The 12,496-nt window shown below is 40.0% G+C and overlaps 1 protein-coding gene across 3 annotated transcripts in view; it reads right to left on the bottom strand.

Annotated features, from left to right (window-relative positions):
- mpp2b (MAGUK p55 scaffold protein 2b) overlaps positions 1 to 12,496 on the bottom strand; it is a 41,477-nt gene that overhangs the window by 12,458 nt on the left and 16,523 nt on the right. For all 3 annotated transcript variants that reach the window (XM_069155890.1, XM_069155892.1, XM_069155889.1), the window contains one exon: positions 5,443 to 5,543. In XM_069155890.1, coding sequence (XP_069011991.1) covers positions 5,443 to 5,543 — 101 coding nt within the window. The remainder of the gene's footprint in view (positions 1 to 5,442; positions 5,544 to 12,496) is intronic.

Below are 12,496 nucleotides of genomic sequence, written 5' to 3'. Positions count from 1 at the left end.
TTAGATATAGAGCCAAGTCTTGAGTCAGAACCACAGTCATAACTGATAACAATGAAGCACTGCAGCAGGATTTTAGCATTTTAGCTTCTATTGTCAATATCCGCTCATTGTCGGTCTAATCATCATTCTGATTCAGTTGTGGGTTGCGCTGATTGCATCGTTCTGTCGTGAATGCAGTGCAATTAGCACAACTGACTGAAGCTCACCATGCCATATGCATGCATGCATGAACCCTCACGCCGTTCTTCTGCCGTCTCTGTGAGGATGCTCTTCGTCTCTCTGCACATTAAGTGAAACCTTGTTAAGTGTTTATAGATCCACCGCGGAGTCAAGGGAAACTCTCATCATGGAAATCCTCTTTACATCCTTGAGCAGGGCTCACAGCTTGCATCAGCAGATGAATCTTTTATGAGAATTCTCATCAATACACTGGGGCCACCGAGCACTCTCCGTGACACACAGTACAGTGTCGTGCTCTTACTCTTATACATACACAGTTTTCTGCAGAGGACCAATCAATAAATCTTTAGTGAAAGATACAAAAAACTAAGAGAGACAGAGTTAGAAATGACGACGTAGGGGAGCAGAGGAGCAGAGGAGGACTGCTTTCAGCGATCTAGACTGCTTTTGATGCAGTGCTGCCTGCTGCTCCCTGTGGATAGCTCATGTCCAGAATTTTCTGCCTCTGGATTACTGAATGATTCTGCACACATTTTTACCTCTGGTTCTGTCCGAGCCTGAGAAGAAGCCCACAGACCAGTGAGTCTCCCCGGACAGAGGAACCTCAAACAGCTTGCACTATAGTGTAAGTCAGCTAACACAGACTGTGCAGTGTCAGAAGGATAAATGTAGTTACCTGTACTAACTACTGGTTACAGCACAAAGGCAAAAAGTCTGTCACACATGATGTGACCTGCATATCTGCTTTTACCTTGCACATTTCTGCAATATACTTTTTTCCTCTCTTTCTGTTGCTTTGGAAAAAGTCCACATTTTTAAAAGGCATGCGAAACTGTGCTCTTGGCAAGAAGGGGAAGTGGAAGGAGAAGACTTCCACAGGAGAGAAACAACATAAGGTGTTGTGGGATGAAACTCTGAAAAGAGTTTCTGCCGCTGCTAAGCTCTTTCACTCTTCTCCCTTCACTTAAAAAAAAAAAACTGTATTCTGTAACAACGACATCACTCCTCCATGTAAACATTAAGAACTGGTTGGGGCTGGTTTCACATTAAGGTTTTACATGAGGAGAACTGACGTTTAAATTCCTTCCTCTGTGCAGAAAGTGTACTCTTTTGGTCTTTTTCAGAAATCAGCTTGATTGTTCAGCTATATTATCTAATACACAGGCTGGTCTACATCGTGGTGATTGAAGAAATGTAAGGATTTCAGCTCAAAGTCCAGATTCAGTCCTCACTCAGACATTGTAGTGAAACAAACAGCTAATTGTAACTGACTTAAATCAATTCTATAAAAGAACTTACTACCAAAGTGTTGGTTGTTCATTCTGTTAAATATTTGATCAAACCAGTCTAAACAACAAAAAGACTGTAAGCCATGTCTGGATTTTTTTGGATAAAGGTATCATGATTTGTACAAATAGAACATGGATTTGAACGCTTATCTTGTTTTTTTTCTTTGTGTAAAACTACAAAGTGCAGGTTGTTCTATTTATTGTCCTTTTTAAATGCGATCACTATATGGAAACTACTAGTTGGAGATTTTGCCGAACAGGCATCTGTGGTCCCTTTCCACCTTTTAAATGTGTGTTTATAAAAAGGCATTTCACCCAAAATCTTGTTACTTACAGTGGGTACGAAAAGTATTCAGACCCCTTTAAATTTTTCACTCTTTGTTTCATTGCAGCTATTTGCTAAAATCAAAAAAGTTCATTTTATTTCTCATTAATGTACACTCAGCACCCCATCTTGACAGAAAAAAACTGAAATATAGAAATTTGTGCAAATTTATTAAAAAAGAAAAACTGAAATATCACATGGTCATAAGTATTCAGACCCTTTGCTGTGACACTCATATTTAACTCACATGCTGTCCATTTCTTCTGATCCTCCTTGAGATGGTTCTACTCCTTCATTGGAGTCCAGCTGTGTTTAATTAAACTGATTGGACTTGATTAGAAAAGGCACACACCTGTCTATATAAGACCTTACAGTTCGCAGTGCATGTCAGAGCAAATGAGAATCATGAGGTCGAAGGAACTGTCCAAGGAGCTCAGAGACAGAATTGTGGCAAGGCACAGATCTGGCCAAGGTTACAAAATAATTTCTGCAGCACTCAAGGTTCCTAAGAGCACAGTGGCCTCCATAATCCTTAAATGGAAGAAGTTTGGGACGACCAGAACTCTTCCTAGACCTGGCCGTCCAGCCAAACTGAGCAATCGTGGGAGAAGAGCCTTGGTGAGAGAGGTAAAGAAGAACCCAAAGATCACTGTGGCTGAGCTCCAGAGATGCAGTAGGGAGATGGGAGAAAGTCAACTATCACTGCAGCCCTCCACCAGTCGGGGCTTTATGGCAGAGTGGCCCGACGGAAGCCTCTCCTCAGTGCAAGACATATGAAAGCCCGCATAGAGTTTGCCAAAAAACACATGAAGGACTCCCAGACTATGAGAAATAAGATTCTCTGGTCTGATGAGACCAAGATTGAACTTTTTGGCGTTAATTCTAAGCGGTATGTGTGGAGAAAACCAGGCACTGCTCATCACCTGCCCAATACAATCCCAACAGTGAAACATGGTGGTGGCAGCATCATGCTATGTTTTTTTTTTTTTTCAGCTGCAGGGACAGGACGACTGGTTGCAATTGAAGGAAAGATGAATGCGGCCAAGTACAGAGATATCCTGGAAGAAAACCTCTTCCAGAGTGCTCTGGACCTCAGACTGGGCCGAAGGTTCACCTTCCAACAAGACAATGACCCTAAGCACACAGCTAAAATAACAAAGGAGTGGCTTCGGAACAACTCTGTGACCATTCTTGACTGGCCCAGCCAGAGCCCTGACCTAAACCCAATTGAGCATCTCTGGAGAGACCTGAAAATGGCTGTCCACCAACGTTCACCATCCAACCTGATGGAACTGGAGAGGATCTGCAAGGAAGAATGGCAGAGGATCCCCAAATCCAGGTGTGAAAAGCTTGTTGCATCATTCCCAAGAAGACTCATGGCTGTACGAGCTCAAAAGGGTGCTTCTACTCAATACTGAGCAAAGGGTCTGAATACTTATGACCATGTGATATTTCAGTTTTTCTTTTTTAATAAATTTGCACAAATTTCTACATTTCTGTTTTTTTCTGTCAAGATGGGGTGCTGAGTGTACATTAATGAGAAATAAAATGAACTTTTTTGATTTTAGCAAATGGCTGCAATGAAACAAAGAGTGAAAAATTTAAAGGGGTCTGAATACTTTCCGTACCCACTGTATGTATGATTCATGGGCAGCAGACGAATGCTCCCTGTAAGTCTGAAAGTTTGTAGTTAGTTTTTCAGAGTGGTGTCAGTGTCGGCTTAATTCAATGCTGATTAAAATCACGTCCAATAATATTCACTTTTCACAGCAAAAAATGTATCAAAACATCTATAAAAAAAATCTCAAACTTCTCTCCAAGGCTATTGCACTGAGAACCTAGAGCCACGCAGAATGAGTAATTTTCATTTCAGTTTTCTTATAAACTAAATGAAGATCCTCATTCAAACAGCATTCAAAGGTTGTTGGAATAAATAAAAACGAATGGCTGCCACTCACGTCTTCATTCCTCATTGATCTTGGGCTTGCTGCTCCATCTGCACTTGTCAACTTGTCAAACATGTCAAGAATAAATGTGCCGTTCCCTGTTTGCTCTAATTGGTTATAGAAATGCTACATTGCTTCGTTAGAATGAGTGACAGATGGGAAACAGTGGAAATGTTAACAGTCATATAGAAAGAAAGATGTATGAGTTTGTTATATTGTATTTTTGTATATGCTGAGACACGAAACCTTTTTAATGTAAATGTGTATGATTTTAGAAATCCATCCAACCTGTGCCTTCACAGACTGCAGGTTCATGATGCAACAAGATACACTAACACCAACGGCATGAGGGGGAGGTGTGTGTTATCTGGGTTTAAGTTTGTACAACACCACCAGCAACATCAGAATAGGTCCTTCTGTGTCTGTTATTGACATGCTGTGTGTCCAGCTTCAGCTACCTTTGCAACTTTGGATGAGTTTCCCAACTAAGTTGTGAAATTCCTCAAAGCCTTTGAAATCAATATTTCAGCAGTGCTGGCGACGGCACTGAGCAGCAAAAAGGCGAGGTGTGTTTGCCTCTTTACTTTTGGGTTTTAATCTGAATGTTGCTGCCTATGCTGCATGACACTGAGTGAAAATAAAACATCAGGTGCCTCTTTTAATTAGTATTTTCAATTTATGAGAAAACAATGAAGCAAGACTATTGAAATGGAAATGTGTTTGCACTTGATGAATTTAAGCTGTCCGTTCTGTTTTGCAATAGCATGTTAATACAGCTCTTCATAACTCGTGCAAATCTCAGTGAAAAGAATGTTTTGTTCAGGAATATGTGTCAGTGTTAATGCAAGAAGGGCATGAAATGGATGATACTGAAATAAAATGCTGATGTTAAGGCAAAGGTGCAAAATGCAACACCAGACTGCCTTTTAACAGTATTTATTTGAATTATAAATGTACATGCATAAAATATTCTTCAATTGGCATCCGACCTAATATAACTAGCCTTAAACAATGGGAGCTTTAAAGGTCCCATATTTTATACATTCAAATTGCTGTTTCTTTTTTGTTTATAGAGCAGGTCTAGGTGCTATTTGAATACTGTGAAAACACTCAAGTCCATTAAAAAATGCACACAGCCTGTATTCAACAATTGTGCCATTACTTTGAAATAACCATTTGGACTTCCAAGATTCTGTGATGTCACAAACTCATGCCCATGTCATATGTCTGTCCTCAGCACTGTCCAACCTTTTACATGGAAGAAAACAGATTGGTCATTCTGTTGTGGAGATAGGAAGCTACAACAGCAAAGAAAACCTGTGGTTGGCCTGTCTATGTGTCACTCAGAAAAGATCCAGCCAATCAGAAGGGAGGGTCATTGATCTCAATGTGCCTTAAAGACACAGACCAAAACAGCCTGTTCATGGTAGAGCTCCAGAATGAAGCTGAAGAGAGATGTAAAACTACATTGAGATTATTTTTGGTGCTTATGGAGATCAAGACTCCAAATAAAAAAGTGTAAACTGTGATATATAATATAAAAGTGTAAAACTTAAGACCATTCAAGTTTGTGATTAAAGCTGGGTCTTTTATCATTGGTTCCATTAGTCTGTCCATCTCTCGACACAGTCCAATTAAAAGCTGTTATTTACTGCATATTTCAGGATACATTTTTCAGTGCACAGTACGAATGTGTTCTCACCACTGGGCTCTCCATGATGCCTTTGAGGAAGATGAGGTCCAGGTCATTAGCTGTTGTGGAGCTTGTGCTGTCACTCAGTGTGTCTAGGGCCTGGTGCATGGCTGCATACACAAACACAAATACACAAAGAAGAAATAAGTTTATTTCACTCTACTCCCAGCTCCATTCTACAGATACCCACAAGAAATAGATGAGTAGCTGAGAGAGAGTTAGTTCACACGACATGGCTGACTGAGAGGAGGCTGGAGGAAAAGTGAAGAGGAGGGAGGAGGGAGAGGTGATGGGAGCTGCCTCACATCTTTTCCCAACCAATTTCACCTCTGTCAGTCACTCTGCTCTGACGTCTGTCAGAAGAAACAGTATCTTTCTCCCACAACTCCCAACTTCCTCCCTCTCTCACTCCCACGCACATGTTCACTCACTCACGCACGCACACACACACACACACACACACACACACACACACACACACACACACACACACACACACACACACACACACACCAGCATATTACCCCTTGCATTGTGTTTTTGCAGTGCGATTGCCACACACAATCAACAACAAAGTGTTGTTGAGTAAGTGTGTTACTCAACAACAACAAACCTGCTGAAGTCGAAGTCGCTGAAAGAATAAACATGTTGACATTTATCATCAGTTTGTTTGCTTACATCAAACTACAGTACATTTTTAGAAGCTGGATAAGACTAATTTCAATATTTCTATATCGCTTTTCTGCTTCATGGAGCCGCCTAGGTGATAAACCCCCAAAATACATTCATGCACACAGCTTTAGCTCAAAGATGCAAAATCAAACTACTAAACAACACACATTCCTCATTAAGACGACCAATCAATCAGCAGACGCATGTGACGTCAACAATTCGATGAAGGTCAGAGAGCGTTCAGTCTGGCTTCAAAGCATCTCTCCTTACTTAGAATATGACTTATTAAGATACTAAACACACTGACATCCCCTACCAGCAGGCATTAATCACAGCACACATGACTGTCAGAAGAGTGGGCATTTTTATTCACAGGGAACATTTGTCTGTTGTAATTTACTCAAACAGACACGGCAGCCTTTGTTGTCTGAGCTAAAAATACAACGCTGGCTCCGAATGTTCACAACAGAAGCAGACTGGTGGTCCACCACAGATTCGGCACTTCACAGGTCTTATCTCCTAAAACAGGCAGAGAGAGCACCAAGACGTGGCTGGTCTGATTCGGGGGCTGATCCTGAATTTTGTGTTAAAAGATTGTCCTAATTGATTGCTGGGAATTGATTCTAATCACATTTAAACCCTGAAGCACCCTCACAAAGGAAAATGCCAATGTATTCTTAGTACAACAATCGGTAATGAAGGAGCTAATCAGCTTTTGGAAATGAAAACATTGTGGATGGTGGTATGACAGCTCATAAAGAGTAATAAATCCCTAAAAAAAACGTATTTGTAATTGTTTTAAATTTGTATTTGCTGGCATAAGTGTTTGCAGATCCACTTTAACTGCTACCGCTTTCCTGCAGTGGTGAAAAACAATGATATCTTCTCCTGTTTACTCAACATTAATTGTGCAAAATGAAAGGTATCATTTTATATTATGGATGTATAACTGCATATATAGACTGTCCTTTCAGTACTGCAGTACTACTCATACACTACATATAACATTGACAGTAGCTGATCGTGATGGAGTCCACCTAAAATATGTATGTTCCAATGTGAAAAACATTTGGTGTTGTTTCTATTGAGCTGAGTTTATAGGACTGAATAAACAGAGCAATGCCTGAAGAATATGTATAAACCAATAAACCAGCGTCAAAGAGTAAATCATGTTTACAGTGATTCATAGAAAATCACATTAAGATTTATATTTTGGGCATATTTGCCAGGACAGTGAGAAAAAAATGGAAATGTGGGGCAAGAGAGAAGAGGAAAAATGTGCAGTAAAGGTCCGCCCGACCTGGGATTCAAACCAGGGCCTCACTGCTCAGAGCTTATGCACTTGTAGACTTCACTTTTTTTGTAATTTTCTTGTTCAAAGGACCATTAATTTATTCAGCAATTTTATTGATGTGCAGCCCGAAGCTGCTCTATTGACAACAAACAACAAAATTGCTTTGTAGACTCCAACAGAAAATGTTCTCTAATCCCCTCACAGGGATCCTTTTTATGACCAAACTGAAGCAATGATGCACAATATATCGGTGGTGGATGTATTATTGGCCGATAACTGTTATGAACAAGCTTAAAATGAACACAAATTCTAAGGAACACTTGAGCCTAATTTTCCATGCATCGCAAACATATCTGAATTCTTGTAGAATTTAAGACTATGATGCTGATTTATACAAACAGTACCTCTATAGTAGTTTGTCTCTGTATCTGCAGCACAGAAGGGTTGACCGAGGAGAGGATGAATGATGCCACACAGAACTGTTAGCGGGTTTATTTAAACATGTACCAGTCCAACCAAATGTTAGTTAGTTTAAGGTAGTTTAATGGCTTTTGGTAGCTTATACACGCTTGTCAATAAGGATATGCAGTCTGCACCAGATCGTGGTCTGAGGCACTTTTCACACCTGCTATTTTGGTTCGGATGAAACCGAAAGGTCAAAACATCTGGATCAAACAAGCCAGGTGTGAAATTAACCATGAAGTGGTTCAGTTTGTTCAGGTCTGTGAAAAACCTTGCAAATGATGGTTTCCATTGCTCAGTAAAGAGCAGTGATAGATTTGATTTTTTTAAGATGCTTGAAGAGAAATGACGAGGTAAGAGATTTTTGGAATGACCAGGCTCTATCGATGGTTTACTTTTGCGGTATTTTGAAAGTTTTATTTAGTGTATATATCAATGTATTGCTTTTAGTCGGTGAAGACGTAAAAAGAAAGAAAGCCATGGATGCAAGGAGCCAGAGAAAGGCGACCTCAATGAGTCTACAGTCCATCCAACCTCTTTCCCAATAATTTGATAAGTAAATTAAATAATTAACGGCACAAGTCGTCCGCAGTGAAGTCTGGTCGTTCTTCTGTTTTCCCTTTCACACCGGCTCTGCTCCAGCAGGAGAGTTGCCAGATTTGCACCTGGCAGAGAATATCAGGCCAGCAGGCTTGGTTTACAGGTCCTGCATAATTCTCTTTAATCACTGCAACTGTGCGCCATTGTTGCTGCCACATCGGCACATTCCCCAGCATAGGCTCTTCTCTGCCTCGCCTGGATGTGTGGAGTGTTTTTCTTTTAAATTTCTTTTCCTTATTATTAATTTAACTTCTTCATGTTCTTTCCTGGGTTCTTATTTAACTTTCTCCCACATGCTCAGACACATATCAGCCTCAGTCTGACTGAACAATCCTGATGGCCACTTCTCCAGAGAGCATTCAGCATCCTACACACAACATCAGGAGTTAGAAATGGTCAGGACTTGTGGTTAGACATTCCGTGATGTTGTCATTCTTTGAACATCCCAAAGGAAAAATCAGAAGGTGTGAGTAAGAGAGGAGAATAATACCCATCCCGGTGCCTTGTATGACTGGAGTCCATCTATTATTTATACGGATTATTAAAAATCCAACTTGTCCTCCTTCTTGGATCCCTTTGCCTCTCTTCTCTGCACGGGCATAAATATTATAACAAGGGTTGCTTCCTTCATTTTCCTTAGCATGCATCAAGGGAAATACAAGAGATTTGTCCATGCAGGTCAAAAGTTCACACAAGAAGACACAGAATTTATTTTCTTCTTTTTTTTTAACTCTAACTTTCTTTTGCAAGTAACTTCCTCTTTAGCATTCAAGTTGGATATTTGCTGTCAAAGCAATCCTCCCTCACATAAACCTGCATAAACTTCACAAGAAGGACCAAACTTATCACTAACATTACTTATCTTTCTGCTGCTCATGATTCATATCAGCCTCAAACTTGCGTCGATATTTGCGTAACAATATACTCTGTTTTTTTTCATCCACTGAGCCTTTGCAGGTGAGAGCTTAGACGAAAGTCATTTTTCGCTTCACTGGATCTAAATTGCCCATACCACACACTGTAACTTAATACCAGTAGAGGGCTTTCATTTAGCAGAGGAAGCACAAAAGAGCACAAAAAGGGGACGCAGGTGTGCAGACAGACTGAACCAGCTACATGTATGTGTACATCATGTGCTCTACATAACCTACTCCGGCATGGAAATCTTTTTTTATGCTCCAGTTGATCTTGTTTTTACAGCATTTAACTGGTGTGTGGATTTAGGGGAAAACTCCTGAAGTTCCAGTAGAGGGGATGAGTAAATATGAGAAAATTAAAAGTTCCCAGGAGACCGAATTGGTGCATACGAGAGGTGACATCTAGAGAAGGAGATGATTCATTTAGTTTTATGCAACTTTAGAGAAAACCTTCTGGTAAAGAGCCACTTAAGTCAGCTGTGTCATTCAGCTAAAATTGACAATAATAACACACTGCGGTAGCTTTTTGCATCACCTCTCAACAAAGATTACCAGAATAACAGCCTCCTTGCCATGGTGGCAGCAGGGGACATGTAATCACAAAGAAACCAAATTAAAGTTGCTTTTGTCTGTTAAAGTCCCATCCGAGTGCCTGTTCACCTCCAAGGAGAGCTACAATTAAACTCAATGTCACGGAGGCAGCCAAACAATCTGGGCTGTTATTGTTTGTGGTTGGAGAACAGCGGGTTACATGAACCTCTTAGCCAGCACTTAGTGAAGGTTGTTCTGTTGCTATGGAGCAGCGGCTGGGGGAACAGAGGGAGGATGCACAGAGGAACAGTGGGAGGGCAGAGCACGGAGTAAAGAGATGTGGGAGAAGCAGTCGTGTTGTTGTTTCTTCATGTCCAATCCTCATGGGGTCTTACATACAGAAGACTACAGTGTGCAGCTGACTCTACTTACAGTTTCTGGCTAACGATAATCTTGAAACAGTAAATAAATGGTCTTAAAATGCAGTTTGAGTTAATGCCTGTTTAATGCCTAAACCTGCAGAGGAATAAAAGTAAGTGATTATTAGCTGCAGTTAATTGGCAAGTGTTTAAGGGGGTGAAGGTTTTCTACCAAATCAATATGTGAATCGATAAATGATGACTCCAATTTGTCTTGTGTGTATTTCTTATGATCTAATAAGGGCAAATAAATTAAACATTAAAACGGTGCAGACACTTTTCTTTTCATTGGTGTTAGTTTGCATCCTGAATCTTTATTTTTGTTTAAATGTATGACAGCTATACATTTTAATTCATATTCTGCAAAATAAAAATTGGTTATTTTTCTTATCATTTTGACACCTAAACTTAAATTAACTATTATAAACTTAATTTGAGTTGCAAAAATCCCAGTCTAAGAGCAAAAGCAAGGGGGGGCATCTGACTCAATCTGATTGGAAACTTGACAATGCTACGTCCCGCCCATGGAGAGCAGAAATCTGTCAATCAAACAAAAAAACAGTTTTTGAGATTTATTTTTTAATTAATGACGGGAATATTTTCAGGTGGACGGCCGGAAAACTAGTAAAGAGTGACTTTAGCTGGTAAAACTGAAATAATTTAGGACATTTTTTTACTGACTTTGTATTTCATGAAAGAAGTTGAATGGGAGTCTGTGGAGCCAGAAGCATTTTGGAGACAACCTCCAGCTGCACTTGGTGGTGTTGCAACTTAAGGTACTTTGGCATTCGTGTCATTTTTTAGACCTGGAAGCTATTTCCACTCTTATATAAAGTCTATGGTTGTTATGCCTCTGTGCCGGCGACAGCTGTGTCATTATGTTTTCGGGTTGTGTGTCTGTACATCTGTCCGAGGCTCATGAAGGCAGTATCTTAAGAACGCCTTGAGGAAATGTTTTAATTTGGAAAAACATTTAGTGCACTCAAGGTTGCACTGATAAGATTTTCGTGGTCAAAGGTCACTGTGACCTCATTTCCTTCTGTTTCTAATGAATGCGCTGCCATAACTCAGGATCAGAAGGGAGACTAAACAGTATTTCAGATTTGGTCAAATACAGCATTAGGATACAAATCTTGAGTGTCCAAGTTGAAACTGCTGTATAGATCTTCTGTGCTGTCAGGTTGAAGATGTGTGTAAAGAATCCACATTCATATTTGCAGCGGCATCCATATTCGAAGCATACATGACTGCAACTACAATCAGAATCAGCTTTATTGGCTAACTTCCTTCTTATGTTAGTAATAACACAGCCAGATTTCTGAGTAGTAGTCTCATCCAAAACTCATTAATATTCTCGTTGTTACCTGGAAACCCTGTTGGAAGTTACAGCAGCCTCATTTCACTATCATTCTATTAAAATGACAGAAAAGAACACATTAAGGATGTCCCTGAAAATGTTTCAAAATGCCAAAGTCACCTCTACACAAACACTGAATACTCTCGGGCCTCAACAGACATTATTAAATACTTTAAGGTTGCTATTATATTTGATTCTGTCCCCGGCTCTCCAGCTAAATATAATTACTATCAATCCCCCAGGTAGCAAAAGATGAGCGTTTAAGATAGCGGAGGACAATGATATCGGACTGGAGTATATTCCACTGTGGTGTGTACCAGAACCGATGAATTATTCATGACTGAAGTGTATGATTAATTTGTCCTGGGGATTGATGATTCTTTACAACTTTAGGCCCTTATAAAGTGCAATCACTCTGAAGTGTTTTCTTCACAACTTCATACAACAGAGCATATAGAATACAACTAACACTAATAAAATGAGAACACTAATGTGGCGTGCCTGTGCTCAACTCCGGATTATTAAATCAATATCCTCCTCATTGAGCATCACTAAAAAGAAAAGCAGGCTCATCATGACAAGTTCAGCAAACGTTGTGTGAAGCATGTGTGGGCATATCAATTGTGTAATGTACTTGTGCGGCCAATCTGCATGTGTGTGTGCTACTGGTACAGGCTTGCCTTTAAATAGATACATGTCAACTGGTTAGCGTGATTATAGAAAGCAAAAGAACCTGCAATATATGGATTATCTACAGCACAGAGGTAGGACTTCAATGAAGTTAGTATTATGTATGTGAGTTTTAGGCTCC

Source organism: Embiotoca jacksoni, unplaced genomic scaffold (assembly GCF_022577435.1).
Source record: "Embiotoca jacksoni isolate LCO1_2020_lvr unplaced genomic scaffold, fEmbJac1.0.p SCAF_20, whole genome shotgun sequence".
Taxonomy (NCBI): Eukaryota; Metazoa; Chordata; class Actinopteri; family Embiotocidae; genus Embiotoca; species Embiotoca jacksoni.
This window is presented reverse-complemented; position numbering and strand designations above follow the sequence as displayed.